General features: G+C 53.8%; 1 protein-coding gene across 1 annotated transcript in view; it reads left to right on the forward strand.

Moving 5' to 3' along the window:
• Positions 1–430: 430 nt before the first annotated feature.
• BMP8B (bone morphogenetic protein 8b) overlaps positions 431–15,814 on the forward strand; it is a 34,926-nt gene continuing 19,542 nt past the window's right edge. Inside the window, exon 1 of the mRNA XM_024990223.2 lies at positions 431–767. Within this exon, the coding sequence (XP_024845991.1) occupies positions 431–767 (337 nt within the window). The remainder of the gene's footprint in view (positions 768–15,814) is intronic.

The raw sequence follows: 15,814 nt of genomic DNA on the forward strand, positions 1-15,814 counted from the left end.
TCCGAGCCTTGTCCCCGCCCCTGCGCCCCCATTGGTCGGGTCCTGGGGGAGGGACCCGACGGCTCCCAGCTGGACAGAGAGAGGCGGCCGCGGCCCCTCGGAGCGGTACAGACTAGGTCCGCACCTCGCCGAACCCGACGGCAGCTCTCCCTGTGCCTCTAAGCTGAGCGGCCTCGGCGGCAGCTGGACTGTCGGGCGCAGCGGAACGGACAGACTAGCCGACCGTCCCTGGTTCCCGGAGGAGCTCCTGCCCGAGGCGGTGCGGTCGCAGCCGACGGTCCGGGAGTTCTAGGGACCGCGCCGCGTCCGCGGGCGACCCACGCCCCGTCCCATCGGCCCCAAGCCAGGCCCGCCGCGCGCCGTCGAGGCGGCCCAGATCCGGGCCCCGCTGGGAGCGGATGCGCGCGCGGTGAGGCCGCCGGGTCCCGCCATGGCCGCGCGCCCCGGGCCGCTCTGGCTGCTGGGCCTGGCGCTGTGCGCGCTGAGCGGCGGCGGCGTCCCCGGCCCGCGCCCGCCGCTCGGCTGCCCGCAGCGCCGCCTGGGCCCGCGCGAGCGCCGCGACCTGCAGCGCGAGATCCTGGCGGTGCTCGGGCTGCCCGGGCGGCCCCGGCCCCGCGCGCCCCCCGCCGCCGCCCTGCTGCCGGCGTCCGCGCCGCTCTTCATGCTCGACCTGTACCGCGCCGTGGCCGACGACGACGACGAGGACGGCGGGGCCCCCGAGCGGCGCCTGGGCCGCGCAGACCTGGTCATGAGCTTCGTCAACATGGGTGAGCGCGGGCCCCGGGCGGGCGGCGGCGACCCCGGGGGAAGGCGGCGGGCTGAACGGCCCTACCGGGGCTGAGCGCGAGCGGCAGGGGCGTGTGCGCCACCTCGCGCAGGGGGAGCGCCTGCTGGGGGCGGGGAATCACCTTGTCGTGGACAGGGACCTGCGGCAGGAAAACCTGCCCGGCTCAGGGCAGCGAAGTCTTAGGGATGTGGGGGTCGGTGAGCTGCTGGACCGACAGGGACGCACGAGAAATGTGAGTCCCCGAGGCGTGTGCCTTCACCCGCCCCCGAACACCCCCGACGGTAAGATCCTGTAGTGTTAGGTGGATGCGGGTAGTGCCAGGAAGACAGTCCGGTCCTGGCGAGACAGATAAGTAAAAGGCTGTGATGCTGTCCCTGTGATAAGGGCGGTATGAAGAACAGGACAAAGTTCAGCGTGGAAAACCCTGTCACGTCATCAAAGCACCAGAGTTGAGGTGAGGACCCAGATGTCCTGAGCCCACATTGAGCAGTGGGGGCAGGGGAGGGGAAGGCGTAGACTCTGAGTTCAGTGGGGCAGGGACTGTGGTCTTGTCACCCTGGGCTCGCATCTGGGACTTGGCTTGTCATGGAATGAGTGTCCAGCCCCAGTGAATGACCCGATGGGCAGTTTGGACACCCTTTGTTCTCCCAGGCAAAGCCCAGCTTTTCTTCTCTGCCGAAATTATACTCCAAATCATGGAGCCATTTACCCTTGAAGTTCTCAAAGATCATCTTTTCCATAACTAAACTCTCTTAATCTACATTCATGAACATAGGTCTCCCATCAGCTTTGCTTCCTGCCTGGGGCCAGTGAGGGGCATGGATCTAGGCTGCAGCAGACACCAGGCTAGACCTGGGGACCAAGGACCATAGCTCAGGCCCAGGTGGGGAGAGCTGTGGGACCCAGAGCAGGGAGGCCCCTGGCCAGGGCCACCAGCCTCCCTTCACCTTGTAACCCCCCAGCAACCCTGTTGGCAGACATGATATTCATCCCCATCTCCCGGATGAGGACAGTGAGGCTCAGAGAGGCAGTGTCTTGCTCAGGACAACGTGACCTCTGTGTGGCTGAGCTGGGACAGGCCCAGGTTGTTTGGCCTTCCATCCCGGGCTCAAGGAGGTGGCAGTTCTGTGTCAAGGGGGCAGGCTTTCATAGTGGAAAGAGCTGTCAGAGGGGTTTCGGCAGAGGGACTCAGGGGTCAGAGTGACAGCAGGTTTTATGCATCTTCAGCCATTTGCTTCCTATGGTAGGGCAAGAAGAGGGGACTGTCAGGGAAGCCTGTTCCCCTCAAACAGCTGGTGATGGGCTCAGGTGGGAGCGTGAGCAGCAGGAGGCAGCTGTTAACCTCTGCTGAGATCCCAGTGCCAGCTCGGGACTTGGGCTGGTGGGTTCTAGATGCCGCCTCCCTAGTTAGAGGTGGGGTGGGGGACTGGGGACAGAGCCATCCATATGTGGAACTGAGGCTGGAGCTCTGTGCTGGGGACAAGCTGACTCCGGGCACAGGACCAAGAAGAGCTGTGGATACAGCCCCCCTGAGAATGCCCCCATGGGAGCCCTCCATGTGTGAGTCACCACCTAGCCCAGGTCCCTCTCTCCCCAACACCCCCTGGGGCAAGGGGTACACGGCCCTGGTGGGAGCTGCTGCTGTGAGTGAGCAGCACCCTGAGCTCAGGACCTGGTTCCCCTCCTGCCTCTGCTGTGTGGTCCTGGGGAAGTCCCTGCTCTGTCTGAGCCTCAGAGCTCTCCTTGTAAAATGGGGCTCCTCACAGTCTGTCCTCAGAGTTGTTGTGAGATAGGTTGATAGAGCAGAAAGTCAGCTCCTTTTTCGGGGGAACCCAGCCCTGGTCAGTGCTGACCCCAGCCTCTTGCAGCTGCTGCTCAGCCTTGGTATGGATGTGTGGAAATGTTCTCACCTGTCTTATAGACACACGAGACCCAGAAACAGATTTTTGAAGCCATCCAAAGGTGTCTGTCTCTCTGTTTTTGAATAAAAATTAACATTTGAAGTTCCATAGTTCTTTGAATACTCATTTCATCCATGTAGCAACTTGTGAAGCTGTTTTACCAGCCATGGGCTCAGAGAGGTTAAATAAGCAACCCAGGGCTACACAGCACATCCGCGGTATCATCCAGACCATGGACTCCAAATTCCAGTTTCTTCCCACGCCACCTCCGCATGTTTCACGGAGATCTAAGGCCTGTGACGCTGTGGATTAACAAGCTGATCTTTGTTCAGGGGAAGCCTGGTGTGTGGGCAGGTCCAGCCAGCTGTCAGAGAGCTTTCTTTATTCTGATGTACTAATTGCACTAGTAAAACTTCTTCAGTTGGAGCAGTTTAACTGGTAATTATGTGGGCTGATGTGGGGATTAGGCAGCTACCAGCGTTGTTTCCTCCTTTGGAGGCCCCAGCCCCAGGCCCCTGAAGGTCGGCGGGCCCTGAACCACCCTGGAATCTAACAGCAGAGTCGCTGTGGCGTCAGCACCCATGCCGAGGCTCCCACGCCTGTGGCCTCCAGCTCCCCTCTGCTGCTGGCCTCACTGGCTCCTGAGAGGCCAGGCCTGGGGCTTGCTGGGCCTTGACCATCAACAGCACCTGTAGGACCCAGAGGCCTGGGCCTCTCAAAGGCTTCCTTCCAGGGGTCGGGCCTCTGTCCGAGGAGACACTTCAGGGGCCTACTGGAGGTGTCACTGCTGAAGCCTGTACTGGGGGCCGGGGCTGCGGTCAGAGCCGGGCCCTGCCTGGCCTGCCTGTCAGTCTCTCCCTGTGGACTCTTGGCTCCCACTGGCCAGAATGTAGTGATGGGGCCGGGACCTCGAGGAGTGGACAGAGCTGGTCCCTGGTGTCTCCTGAGCTCTGGGGAGGAGATCCTGAGCTGGGGGGCAGCACCCAGGGTCTTGGCCCTCCTGGGCCTGCCGTGGATTCCTGCACGTCCCTCCCTTATCTGGTCCCTTCTCAGCACACTGCCCACCCCTCCGCCCAGCTCAGGTGTGACCGGCTGCACCCCGAGTGTCTCAGGCTGGCCTGGCCCCTCCAGAGAGAGGCAGGAGAGACACCTCTGGCATTTCTCCTGAATCCTTCCCCACCTCCTGTCCGCGGAGCAGGGGTGCCCATGCTCCAGACTGAGAAACTGAGGCACAAACAGCACTGCAGGCTGACGTGTCGTCAGAACTGAACGGGACCGTCTTCTCCTTTGTTCTGACCTTCCCTGAGCTGGGCTCACTCATTCCCGCGGTCCCGGGCAGCTGAGGAGAGGGGTGTGAAGGAGCTGAGCTCTTGGGTTCAGGAGAGGCAGGGCTCCATGGGAGTGAGGGGCCTGCCCGGGTCCTGTTCATCGCCTGACCTTAAAGGAGTGACCCCTCACCTCCATGAGCCCCGGGGTCACTTACTTTGCTTCCTTACTACAGAGTTCTTTCATATTTTCCTGAATTCACTCCACAAACGGTCATGGGGCGCTTGCTCTGTGCCGGGCTCCATTCTAGCTCCTGGAACGTAAGAGGGAACGAAACAAAGACCCTCCTTATGGAGCTGACCTTCTGGTGGGAGACACATACCTGCACCTCAGCTGCAAGGTGACTCTCACCTGGTCCCCACAGTGGCGCCCTCCCTGGGCATCAGGAGGGGGTGGACAGTGTGAGGACGGGCAGGACGGGCTGGGGTTCTGACCTGGCCTCAGAACTTGCTTCTTGACTCCACCTCCTACTCTCAGTGTGGTCTGGACTCTCCAGTCCACCTCTCGGAACCTCCGTCTCCTCCTCTATAAATGGAGACACTCATGGTACCCACCCTAGGACGTGATTTTTAAAATATCTTTGTTTTGGGATTTACAGAACTAATGCACGTTCACTAAAAAATTTATGCCATATAGATTCATTATAGAATTTCATTATAGAAAATTCAGACCATGTGTCTAGAAATATATCATATGGAAGCCTCTAGTAATCTTCTGTGTACCTCAGAGAGAACCAGTGTCTTAATCCTTTAGCATAACCCTCCCCACAACCAGCCCTGCTTTTTAAAAATTAATTAATTTGGCTGCATTGGGACTTAATTGCATCATGCAGTATCTTTGTCGCAGTGCACGGATTCTCTAGTTGTGGCATAAGGGCTCAGTATTTATGGCACACAGGCTTAGTTGCTCCATAGCATGTGGGATCTTTCCAGACCAGGGATCAAGCCTGTGTCTCCTGCAAGGTGTATTCTTAGCCACGACCACCAAGGAGGTCCTTAACTCTGACTTTTTTTTTTTAATCAATTTGTGTTAATCTTTTCTAAGATCTTAAGTGGGATCTAAGCGCCTGCTGGTTGGCCATTTTGTCTTTCACTTAATAAATCCTTTATCCATCTTGAAAGTCGAATATTGGAATGACCACATTATTTCTCTTTTTATCTATCTACGTTTCATTTATTTATTTTCATTTCAACTTTGTTGTTGTTCGGTTGCTAGGTCATGTCAGACTCTTGGCAATCCCATGGACTGCGGCATGCCAGGCTTCCTTGTCCTTCACCATGTCCTGGAGTTTGCTCAAAGTCATGTCCTTGGAGTCAGTGATGCCATCCAACCTCCTCATCCTCTGTCGCCCCCTTCTCCTCTTGCCCTCACTCTTTCCCAACATCAGGGCCTTTTCTAATGAGTCGGTCATCACATCTGGTGGCCAAAGTATTGGAGCTTCAGCATCAGTCCTTCCAATGAGTACTCAGGGTTTATTTCCTTTAGGATATTTCAACTTTATTGAAGCATAATTGACATATAAAATTCTAAGTTATTTAAAGTGTACATCAGGATGGTAAAACATCCCCCCATCCAGTTAACACATCTCATCACTTCACATATGTGTCCTTTTTTTGCATATGTGAGAATATTTAATTTCTACTCTTTTAGCAAATTTCAGTTATGCAACACAGTATTATCAATTGTAGTCACCAAATTTTACACTAGATCCTCAGACCTTATTCAATTTATGACTAAAAGTTTGTACTGTCTTACCAACCTCTCCCTATTTCTCCCATCCCCAGCTCCTGGCACACACTTTTTCTACTCTTTTGACTTTTTTTAAAATCCCGCATATAAGTGATACCATGTCATATATGTCTTTCTCTGGCTTATTTCACTTAGCATAATACTGTCAAGTTTCAATCCATGTTGTTGAAAATGACAGGATTTCCTTTTCTCTCATAGCTGAATAACATCATATATATATATGTATATATATACACACATAGATATTATATTATATATATGCTGTATCTTTTTAAAAATATTCTCTTTTTATTTGGCTGCCTTGGGTCTTAGCTGCAGCCTCTGGGATCTTTTGCCGCATCGTGTGCACTTCTCCTTAGTGGCACACGGACTTAGTTGCCCCACCCACGTGGGAACTTAGTTCCCTGCGTGGGAAAGCGGATTCTTTGCCACTGAACTGACAAGTATGTCCCTGCGGTATCTTCTTTGTGCATCTGTAGATGGACCCTGAGGCTGTTTCCATGTCTTGCTATTGTGAATAGCGCTGCAATGAACATGAGAGTACAGATGGCTCTCTTTTTTCAAAAACTGAGCTGTAAGTGCCATCATCTATCAGTTTCCGGTGTACAACATAATGATTCAATATTTGTGTTGAATACATAGTTATACCTTTTTTACTCCTTGATGCTTTCTTTTTATTTCCTTTGGATATATATCCAGAAGTGGGATTGCTGGATCATACGGTAGTTCTATTTTTAATTGTTTTTAGGAACCTCTATACTATTTTCCATAATGGCTTCACCAATTTACATTCCCGCAAAGAGTGCACAAGGGTTCCCTTTTCCCTACATTCACTATCTCTTATCTTTTTGACAATAGCCATTCAGAGAGGTGTGAGGTTTTATCTCACTGTGGTTTTGGTCCTGTTGGCCATTTGTGTATCTTCTTTGGGAAAAGGTCTATTCAGTTCCTCTGCTCATTTGAAAAACTGGATTGTTTGAGGTTTTTTGCAGTTGCATTGTAGGTGTTCTTTATATGTTTTGGATATTAACCCCTTATCAGATATGTGGTTTGCACATATTTTCTCCCATTTAGTAGGTTGCCTTTTCATTTTGTTGATGGTTTCCAAGAGTTGGAAATGGGTCTCTTTTCTCCAAAGCCCTACCTGCCACCAGGGTGGTGCGCCCTGTGAATCCCTGACGACTGACTACTCCTGTCCAGCCCCCATCTTCTCGGTCTTTTCTCACTCTTCTGGGGTAAATGACTACTACTGCCCCTGGGTGACAGACGAGAAGTAGACTGTCAGAGTCTAAGTGACTGACCCAGGGTCCTGGGCACCCAGATTCAAAGGAGCAGCCATGAGAGCTGGGTCACAGCAGCGAGGAGGGCTGGCCTTGGTAATGGAAGAGCAGAGCTCGGAAGACCAGGTTTTAATTCAAGGTCTGCTACTTGAGATCTGTGAAATTTTGAAGAGCTTACTTAAAGTCTTGGCATCTCAGTTTCATCATTTTTCTTTCTTTTTATTGCTGTGGCTGGACCGGGTCTTTGTTGCAGCACGTGGGATGGTCGGCCTTCCTTGTAGTGTGTGGCATCTTTAGTTGCAGCATGCGAACTCTCAGCGGCGGCACGTGGGACCTAGTTCCCTGACCAGGAATTGAACTCTGGCCCTCTGCATTGGGAGCGAGGAGTCTTAGCCACTGGACCTCCAGGGAAGTCCCTCCTCATTCTAAAAATCAGGATAAATGATATCTGTATCATAGTACAATGGGTAAATAAGTAGGTTAAGACACTGAAAAACTTAGCAAGTGCTTGAAAAGTGAAGTCAGCCGTGTCCACTCTTTGCGATCCCGTGGACTGTAGCCTGCCAGGCTTCTCCATCCATGGGATTTTCCAGGCAAGAACACTGGAATGGGTTGCCACCTCCTTCTCCAAGCAAGTGCTTGGCCTTGCTCAACAAACGGCAGCCAGAATGGTGAGGAAGAGCCTGCTGTGTTTATCTACCTTTCCGCCCCCATCATTCACTTGAGGACCTGGAGCTGAGTGGTAAGAGCACAGTGCCAGGATCAGATCCCCATTCCACTGTGTACTTTTTAGTGGATGCTATGGTGCTGCCCAGATCTTCTCTTTGGGGTTGAGTCACTCATTGCCCCAGCTGCCTAGAGAGTGGGTCTGTCCCTAGGCATCAATCCACTAGCTTCTTGCTCAAGGTTGGGTACCCTCCCTGGGGTCACCCCACATCCAGTGACAGGCTTATCAGAATATAAATGCCCAGCCTCATTGCCTCAAGGAGGGACAGTTCTGGAGGGCCATCAGCCCCAGAGTTCCCCATGCAGCTGGAGTCGCTTGGCCCTTTTGTGATTGCATCACCTGTGCCCGCTCCTGCTCCCTGCATTCCCTACAAGAACCCTCTCCACTAAACCTTCCCACTCAGTCTGTGGCCCAGGAAGTCTGGCCTAGGATATATTTATATGATTTTTAATACATACGCTTGTTTATGGCTGCACTGGGTCTGCGTTGCTGCGCAGGCTCCCTCTAGGTGTGGTGAGCAGAAGTTAGTCTCTAGTTGCAGTGTGCAGGCTTCTTACTGTGGTGGCTTCTTGTAGAACATGGGCTCTAGGTGCAAGGGCTCAATAGTTGTGGCATGTGGGCTTAGTTGCCCCTTGGCATGTGCGATCTTCCCAGACCAGGGTCCAAAACCATGTCCCCTGCATGGGCAGGTGTATTCTTAACCACTGGACCACCAGGGAAGTCCCCTATTTATTTGATTTTTGTGTAAGTTATTTACTGCTCTGTGCCTCAGATCCCTCATCTGTAATACAGCCATCCTAGGATGGCTGTGAGCGTTAAATGACTTACTCTACATAAAGGGCTGAAACAGTGCCTGGTAAATGCTCAGTAAATGTTAGCTCAGTTTGTTTGTTTGGTTTTAGCCCCAGTAAATCCAGCTGGTAGTGACAAGACCTAAAGTAAAGCACAGTTATTTTCTTTGACTGCTGGCTCTGTCCCCTGAGCAGCAACCATTCCTTCAGAACAGTCTAGGGCTCCAAGTACAGGAAGAGTTCTAGGGAAGCCAAAGGCTGCAAGACCCAGGTATGGAGAAAGTTGGATCCCTCAGCCTGTGGTCATACCCTCACAAACACTCCTGGGAACCCAGTGTGTGCTCTGGCTCTCCCTGGTTATCTTGGTGCCCACTGCAAAGCAGAGTTGAGCCCAAGGTCCGCTCATTACAGTGGGAAAGATAGGCCCACAGACAACCCAATATAAGTGATCACCAAGTGGGAGAAATGGCCATTTCTCCACTCAAATGTGAGCATGAAGGCTCTGTACTGCAGAAGAGAGACCAGATCCCTCTCTCATCAATGGGAGATGAACAAGGCCAGAAGACGGGGAGGAATGGCCTCTTGGCTGAGGGACAGGGAAGTCTTGGGAGGAGGTGGAGTTATGCTGAACCTTGAAAGAAGGGTAGAATTTAGTTAGAAGTGGGTGAGAGGAGAAGGTGAAGAAGCAGAGGGGAGACATGGAGGTGAAGAAGCTCTTGGTCTGTTCTTGGAACTGCAGTTCCTCACATGAAAACCCACTCCTGGCTCCTCTTGCTTGAGGTCCTTCTGTGTGTTTCTTCTTGCCAGCTTGGTACTCAACACTCAGCTCTAGTCCAGTGCCACCCCACGGTGTTCCCTTGACACGTCCCCGACCTGCTGAGGCCTTAGATGAGGAGAAGGGAAGTACACTTTGCAGACAGACACACCTAGATGTCATCCTACCTTGGGAGTCCTGGGTGTGGTCTTGTGCAGATCGGCCACCTTCTCTGATCTTCAGTGTTCTAAGCTCTAAAATGCAGTGAATAATGCTTCTTTCCAGGGTTGCTGTGGTTGCCAGCCTCCAACATGGCTCTCAAAGAACCCTGCCTCCTGGTTTTCACATCCTCATGCCCCCCCACCTCCGCCATGGGACAGAACTGGTCTGTGTGACAATAGGGATGCTGTGTCACTTTCAAGGTTAGGTTATAAAAGACTGCAGCTTCCATCTTGAGCTCTATGTGTGCCCTGCATCCCTCACCCCCAAGTGGGGGGTGATCATGAGGGAAGATCATGTCATGAGAGGTCCACAGTGGGAGGCTGCTACCCTCAGCCCCAAGCGTGAGCTGAGGATCTGTTCGTCCCAGTCAGGTCTCCAGGGACCTCAGCCTCACCCGACAGCTTGCCTGTCACCTCATGAGAGACCCTGAGCCAGCGCCACCCAGCCAAGTACCTGGATTCCTGACCTTCAGAAACCATGTGAAATAGTAAGTGCTGGTTGTTCTCAGCTGCTACGTGCGGGGCGATTTGTTACACAGCGATAGCTAACTAACACAGTTAAGTAACGATGAGCAAAAACGCCCAGGATGCCCCCACCTCTGCCACCCTGCCAAGAAACCACGAACAATCTGAAAGCAGGGGCCAAACTGGCTCTCATGCCTTCCCCCAAGCTGTCCCCCCACCCCTGTGTGGTCAGCTCTCAGGGAAAGTGGAAGCGGTGGGAGGCAGGGAGCACCGAGAGCCAGGGGAAGGAGACAGAGCAGGGCCAGCCTCCCCGTCTGTGCGGATCACACTCCCCTCCCCTGGGACCCGAGTCCCTGCAGGGCCCTGCCTGGAGGACCATGGTCTCAGCAAGTTGCTCTCAGGCAAGAAGAATCTTGTGAGCAGGTGACCTCCCTTCCCATCCCAGTATTGCCACCAGAGCAAATCTGGGGCCACTTATATCACATGGGCTCCAAGTCTGCAATTCCACGTGAAAGACCCCTAACCTGACACATGATGCCCGGCGGTCCTCTGCCCCCCTGGGCCTCAGTTTCCTCATCTATGCAGGGTGGCCCCGAAGGCCTTTCCAACTCCCACCAAAGAACATGCCCCCCGCCCTCCCCGCCCACTGGTGGCCCCCCACCCCCACACCCCAGGGGTGAGGCAGGCTCGGGGAAGGAGCACACGGCCAGTCCTCACAGGCACGCACTCCCTGCGGGACAGAGGGCGTGTGTCACCATGACCACGTCCTTCTGGAAAGCCCCACAGCTCAGGTCTTTCCCGGGTTGACCTGAAGGAGCCGCATCCTCCTTGCTCACATCTCCTGGGATCTATTTTTGGCCGTGGCGGGCTTGATGTGGTGCGGCAAGCGGGTGCCGCTTTTAATTTGGGCTCTGAAGCCGGCTGAGGTCTGGATGGTAATTATGAGCATGGAGCCATTTATGGAAACAGGTCCTGAAAAAGTCAGTAATGAGAACTGACTAAAAATGCCCCAGGATGAAGCAGCGCTGAGATTCCTGGGTGGGAGGGAGCCCTTCAGGAGGCAGAACTGGGAGGTGATGGAGTCCACGGCTCTCCCAGGACCTGGGGCCGCAGAGACTGGGTCTTGTCTTAGGTCTGAGGGGCCCCTTGGCCTCGTTACCAGTGGGACCAGCCAGACAGGCCCAGCCCGTTCGCCTCTGGGGCTCCGAGGGAGCCTGTCCTCCTTGTCGGACTGTGAACAGAGGCGAGTCCCACAGCAAATTGAGAACATGGGTCCTTCAGATGGAGGCCTGAGGTGACCTGCAAGCCACTCCCAGACCAGCAGGACACCTCAGTTCAGGGGCTCCACTGCTGGACGCTGAATCGCTGTCCTGGGGACCAGGGGCCCTTGGGAAAAGGGGCCAGACATCCCCTCTCTGGGCGCCGGAGACATGAGGGACTGGATGAGCAGAGCGCTGAAGCCTCCCATTTCCACCCAATTGTTCAGTCTCTGCCTCCAAATTGGTCACCGTCCAGAGGACAGATGAGCCAGGGATGGGGACCCTGGGACAGGGAAAGGGAGAGACTGGCAGGCTGATGTGTGGGGTCAGGGGAGGGCAAGGGGGCTGTTACAGCTGGATTGAGAAGAAAGTAGCCTTCATACTTGGTGGGATGGGGCAACCCCTGGGAGAAGGCTTCAAGGAGGGTCTCCGGGGTAGGGTGTTTACACCAGAGGGTCCAGGAGACCATGAGGATGGGCCAGGCCAGCTCAGGAGGCCTGGAAGCAGAGCCAAGCTTAAGACCCTCCTGTGGGCCCTGAGGGGCTAGGGAAGGGCTTCAGAAAGGACTGTCAGACAGGGCAGAAGATTCCAGGCTCTTAGCAGCCACAGCAAACTGGGGGAAGTTGGTGTGTTTTGAAGTCTTACTTTTTTGGTCAGAAAAAAGGTTCAGATTGTCCGGGTGACTGTAAATTTTGTTGAGGGCACAAAAATAGCCAAAGCCTATGTAGGTTTCTGGGCGGTGGACATAGGGTGTGGCATCTGGAGCTCTAGCCTGTGAGTGGTGGGTGCAGGGCCTCAGAAGTAGAAAGGCAGAATGAGGATCACGGACATGGTGTCGGTGGCTGCCTCCTGCCCACAGAGGGCCCTTCCCTCAGCAGGAGAACCTGCAGCTGGTTTATCAGAGGCTGGAGGAGAAGGTTGAGGCTCCAATTAGCACTTACTGGTGAGTCATGTCTGCTCATTGTTCGGAGGGCCACATTAAGGTGATCCAGAAGGTAAATTCATTTGCTGCTGCTTCCCCAGACAGAAGGAATTGGCAACCCTCTCCAGTATTCTTGTCTGGAGAATTCCATGGACAGAGGAGCCTGGCGGGCTACAGTCCATGGGGTTCCACAGAGCCGGACATGACTGAGTAACTGAGCACACCCCCTAGACAGAAAAGCTGGATCAGTGATTAAACATTTTGGGCAGCTTTTATAATTTTTGGAAAACAAATATGTGCCTGTGGAGCCAGACGTAGCTTTGTCTTCTCTCTGTGCCCAATGAAGAGCTTTGTGGCTGTCCTTTCATATTTTTGCCAGTGTGTCTTTGGAACTCATGTGTCAAAGAATAAATTCAGGATATTGCAAAAGCATGTTGCCAAAGTCCTCTCCATGGTTCCTATCAGCACCATATATGGGAATATGCACAGCAGCACTTACTTATTTCCTTCTCGCAGGTCATGCTAAGCACCCACGGACAAGCCCCCCAACCCCTTCCAATTCCTTGAGCCCAGGTCACTCTGTAGTTCACTTACAATAGAAATGACAGCCTCTAGTTTACTTGTCTTGTTTGTTTCCATTCTGTCTCCCCCATTAGACTGGAAACACTATGCATGCACCATCTTTAAAAAAAAAAATTAAATTTATTTATTTGACTTCACTTAGCTTCACTTAGCTTCACTTCACTGGGTCTTAGCTACAGCATGGTGGTGGTTTATTCACTAAGTCATATCTGACCCTTGTGACCCCATGGACTGTAGCCTGCCAGGCTCCCCGTCCATGGCATTTCCCAGGCAAGAATACTGGAGTGTGGGTTGCCATTTCCTTCTCCAGGGGATCTTCCCAACCCAGGGATCGAACCCGTGTCTCTGACATTATAGGCGGGTTCTTTACTGCCGAGCCACAGGGGAAGCCCCAGGATCTTTAGTAATCACATGTGGGATCTAGGTCCCTGACCAGGAATGGCCCCTGGGCCCCCTGCATTGAGAGCATGGAGTCTTAGCCACTGGACCACCAGCAAAGTCCTTTGAGTGGACTGTCTGGTTCTGTCTTGTTCACTGCTGTGTTCCCAGTGCTCAGAACAGTATGCTTTCACGTACAGTAAGAACTTGATACATTTGTTTATAAATTGCACTTGATAAATGAATGGATTAATAAATGAATGATGAGTACATTCGTTTAGATAACAATCACTCAAAATCTCCCCTTCCCCTCCACCCCTTGACCTTGGAACTGCTAACACAGCCTCTCACATCTTCGCTCAAAGTTAGGAGAATGCAAGTCAAACTCATCCCAAACTCCTACTGAACAGCCATTCCTCCCAGTCCATTGCCTGACTGTTTACAAAGTTCTTTCATGACCTCGTGAGGAAAGCTGGGCTGTCTCCTCATTCTCAGTTCACACAAGAGGAGACCAGGTCCAGAAGGGGAATGTCCATTCCTGGTTAGTTCAGGGACAGGCCTGCAAGGAAGCCCTGACCCCTGGCCAGAGCTCTCTGGGCTGCCTTAGGCTGCCTCCCTGGCCGAAGCACGCTTGGTCTGCACAGTTAACAAGGGGGACAGAGGTGCCAAAAAATATTTTCTTAGAACACCAACTTTTGGAAAAATCTCTCTCCTAACTCAAGGCCACAGGCACTGAAAATCCAAAGTGGCCTCTCCCTCCCTCCTCACTAACCCTAACCCTAACCAATTTCTAATGAAAATCATTTTCCTAAAAATGTCCCACCGCCAGCGCTTGCCTGGAACAGCTGGGGCAGGCAGTTTCCTGTTCGGGAACTATGGGGTGGGGGTTGGGTGGGCATCGCTTTCACAAACCCACAGCACGGAAGCTGGGAGCTGAGGTCAGTCCAGGGGAGCACATGTGGGCCCCCAGGTCAGCAAGGGAGGGAGGCCACAGAGCTTGGTGCCCATGGAGCTGGCAGGTCAGTGGTTGTTCCCTCAGTCCTGGATCCAACGTGAGTCAGTGTCAGGCCTGCAGACAGGTTCCCAGGGACCCACCTGTCAGCCCCCTCTGTGCCTTGGGGGCAGATACACCTAAGGATGCTTTGAGAGGGGTCTGGCACAGGGCATGGCTGGGCGACCCCTTTTCATTCTTGGGGTCACTCCCTGGAACAGCCAACAGCCTGGTCCTATTTCACCCTGCAGATCAGGGCTGCTTCCATAGCCACGTAACAAAGGTGGTCTCTGCAGTCACCTAATCCACGGAAATTGTCCCCAAAGCTGTGTATGTGTGTGTCTGTAGGGAGGAGGGGACTCGTGTGGTGATATTCATGGCGAGCATCACTCGGTGAAGGTCCAGAACCCTGCCCACCACGCCCTGCCTGTGTAGGAGGACCTGGATCTGCCCGTGTCATGCTGCCCACGAAACAGCCTGGCTCTGGGTGGGCATTTGCTGCGGGTCCAGCCCCCGTCAGACGATGGGGGTTCTGTTCCCTTCTCCCTGGTCTGGGGATGAAAAGCCCATCTCCTTGCCAAACACGTGTGTCCACTGGCCCCGCCCAGCACAGCTGTTTGCCCATCCCTGGACCAGGTCCTCACCGCGAGGACAGGAAGTGCTCCCACATCCGCCTCCAGCACCAGCCTGGTGACTTGTGGTCGCTGAGTCCAGTAGCCAGAGAGAGAATTTTTAAAAAGACTCACAAACATGTAATTAAAATCTCAGTGTTGGTTTTAGGGGAAGGCTTGGGGCGGCTCCCACCTCTGCTTTGTGGAAACACAGATTTTTAGTGTTTGAAAGTGACAGGAGGCTAAGTGAGACGCCCTAAATATACTGTCCTGGGCATTTCCGGCAGCTGGGGAAATGTGGGGTTTACTCCACTCCTGCGGTCTCTCGCCCAGACAGTGAGAGCAGCCCCGCCACCAGCCCGCCTCGGGTCCCTGCAGTCTGGGCTTTACCCTCGCCTCCACACACAGCTTCCACTCCACCCTCAGACCACGACCCCCTGCTGCCCAGAACCCTGGCCCTCCACTGGTCAGAGCACAGCCCACACTCTGAGGCCAGGATTCTAGCCCTTGCAGCTGGACCACAGCCAGACTCACACCACGAGCCCCAGCTCCGCACACCTGTGCATAGAGGTCCCCTCTGCCTAGAAAACCTGTCCTCCCAAGACTCCTTCCCGTCCTTCAAGGCCAGTCCAGGTGTCACCTCCTCCAGGAAGCCCCCTCAGATCATGCCATGGGACCCTTCAACTTCCCCCGCACTTGACACAGCATCTTTGGGAGCTGTCATCTTACCTCGCCTCTTTCTGGTCCTTTCCACATCTCCCTCAGGTCCCCCTCCTCCTTCCCTTTGTTCCTCTCCCCCTTTGCTGGGTGTTATGACTGTTTCTCCTTGCTGGTGCCATTGTCCCTCAGCTCTAGACCCTTACTAACACTGGTCCCTGCCTCTGTAGTGTCTTCTCCCTTGACATCATGGCACATCCACGCTCAACCCCAAGGCCCACAAAGTCAGCTACACGCCCAATCTCCCCTCACCTGCCATCCAGACACCAGCAGGCTCTGGGAGCCCTTGTCCCACTTGAGTACACTCAGTTATGTCTCTTTTCTGCCTTGGGTCTGAGTCTGTCTCCCCAGAG

Source organism: Bos taurus, chromosome 3 (genome assembly GCF_002263795.3).
Source record: "Bos taurus isolate L1 Dominette 01449 registration number 42190680 breed Hereford chromosome 3, ARS-UCD2.0, whole genome shotgun sequence".
In the NCBI taxonomy this organism is placed as follows: domain Eukaryota; kingdom Metazoa; phylum Chordata; class Mammalia; order Artiodactyla; family Bovidae; genus Bos; species Bos taurus.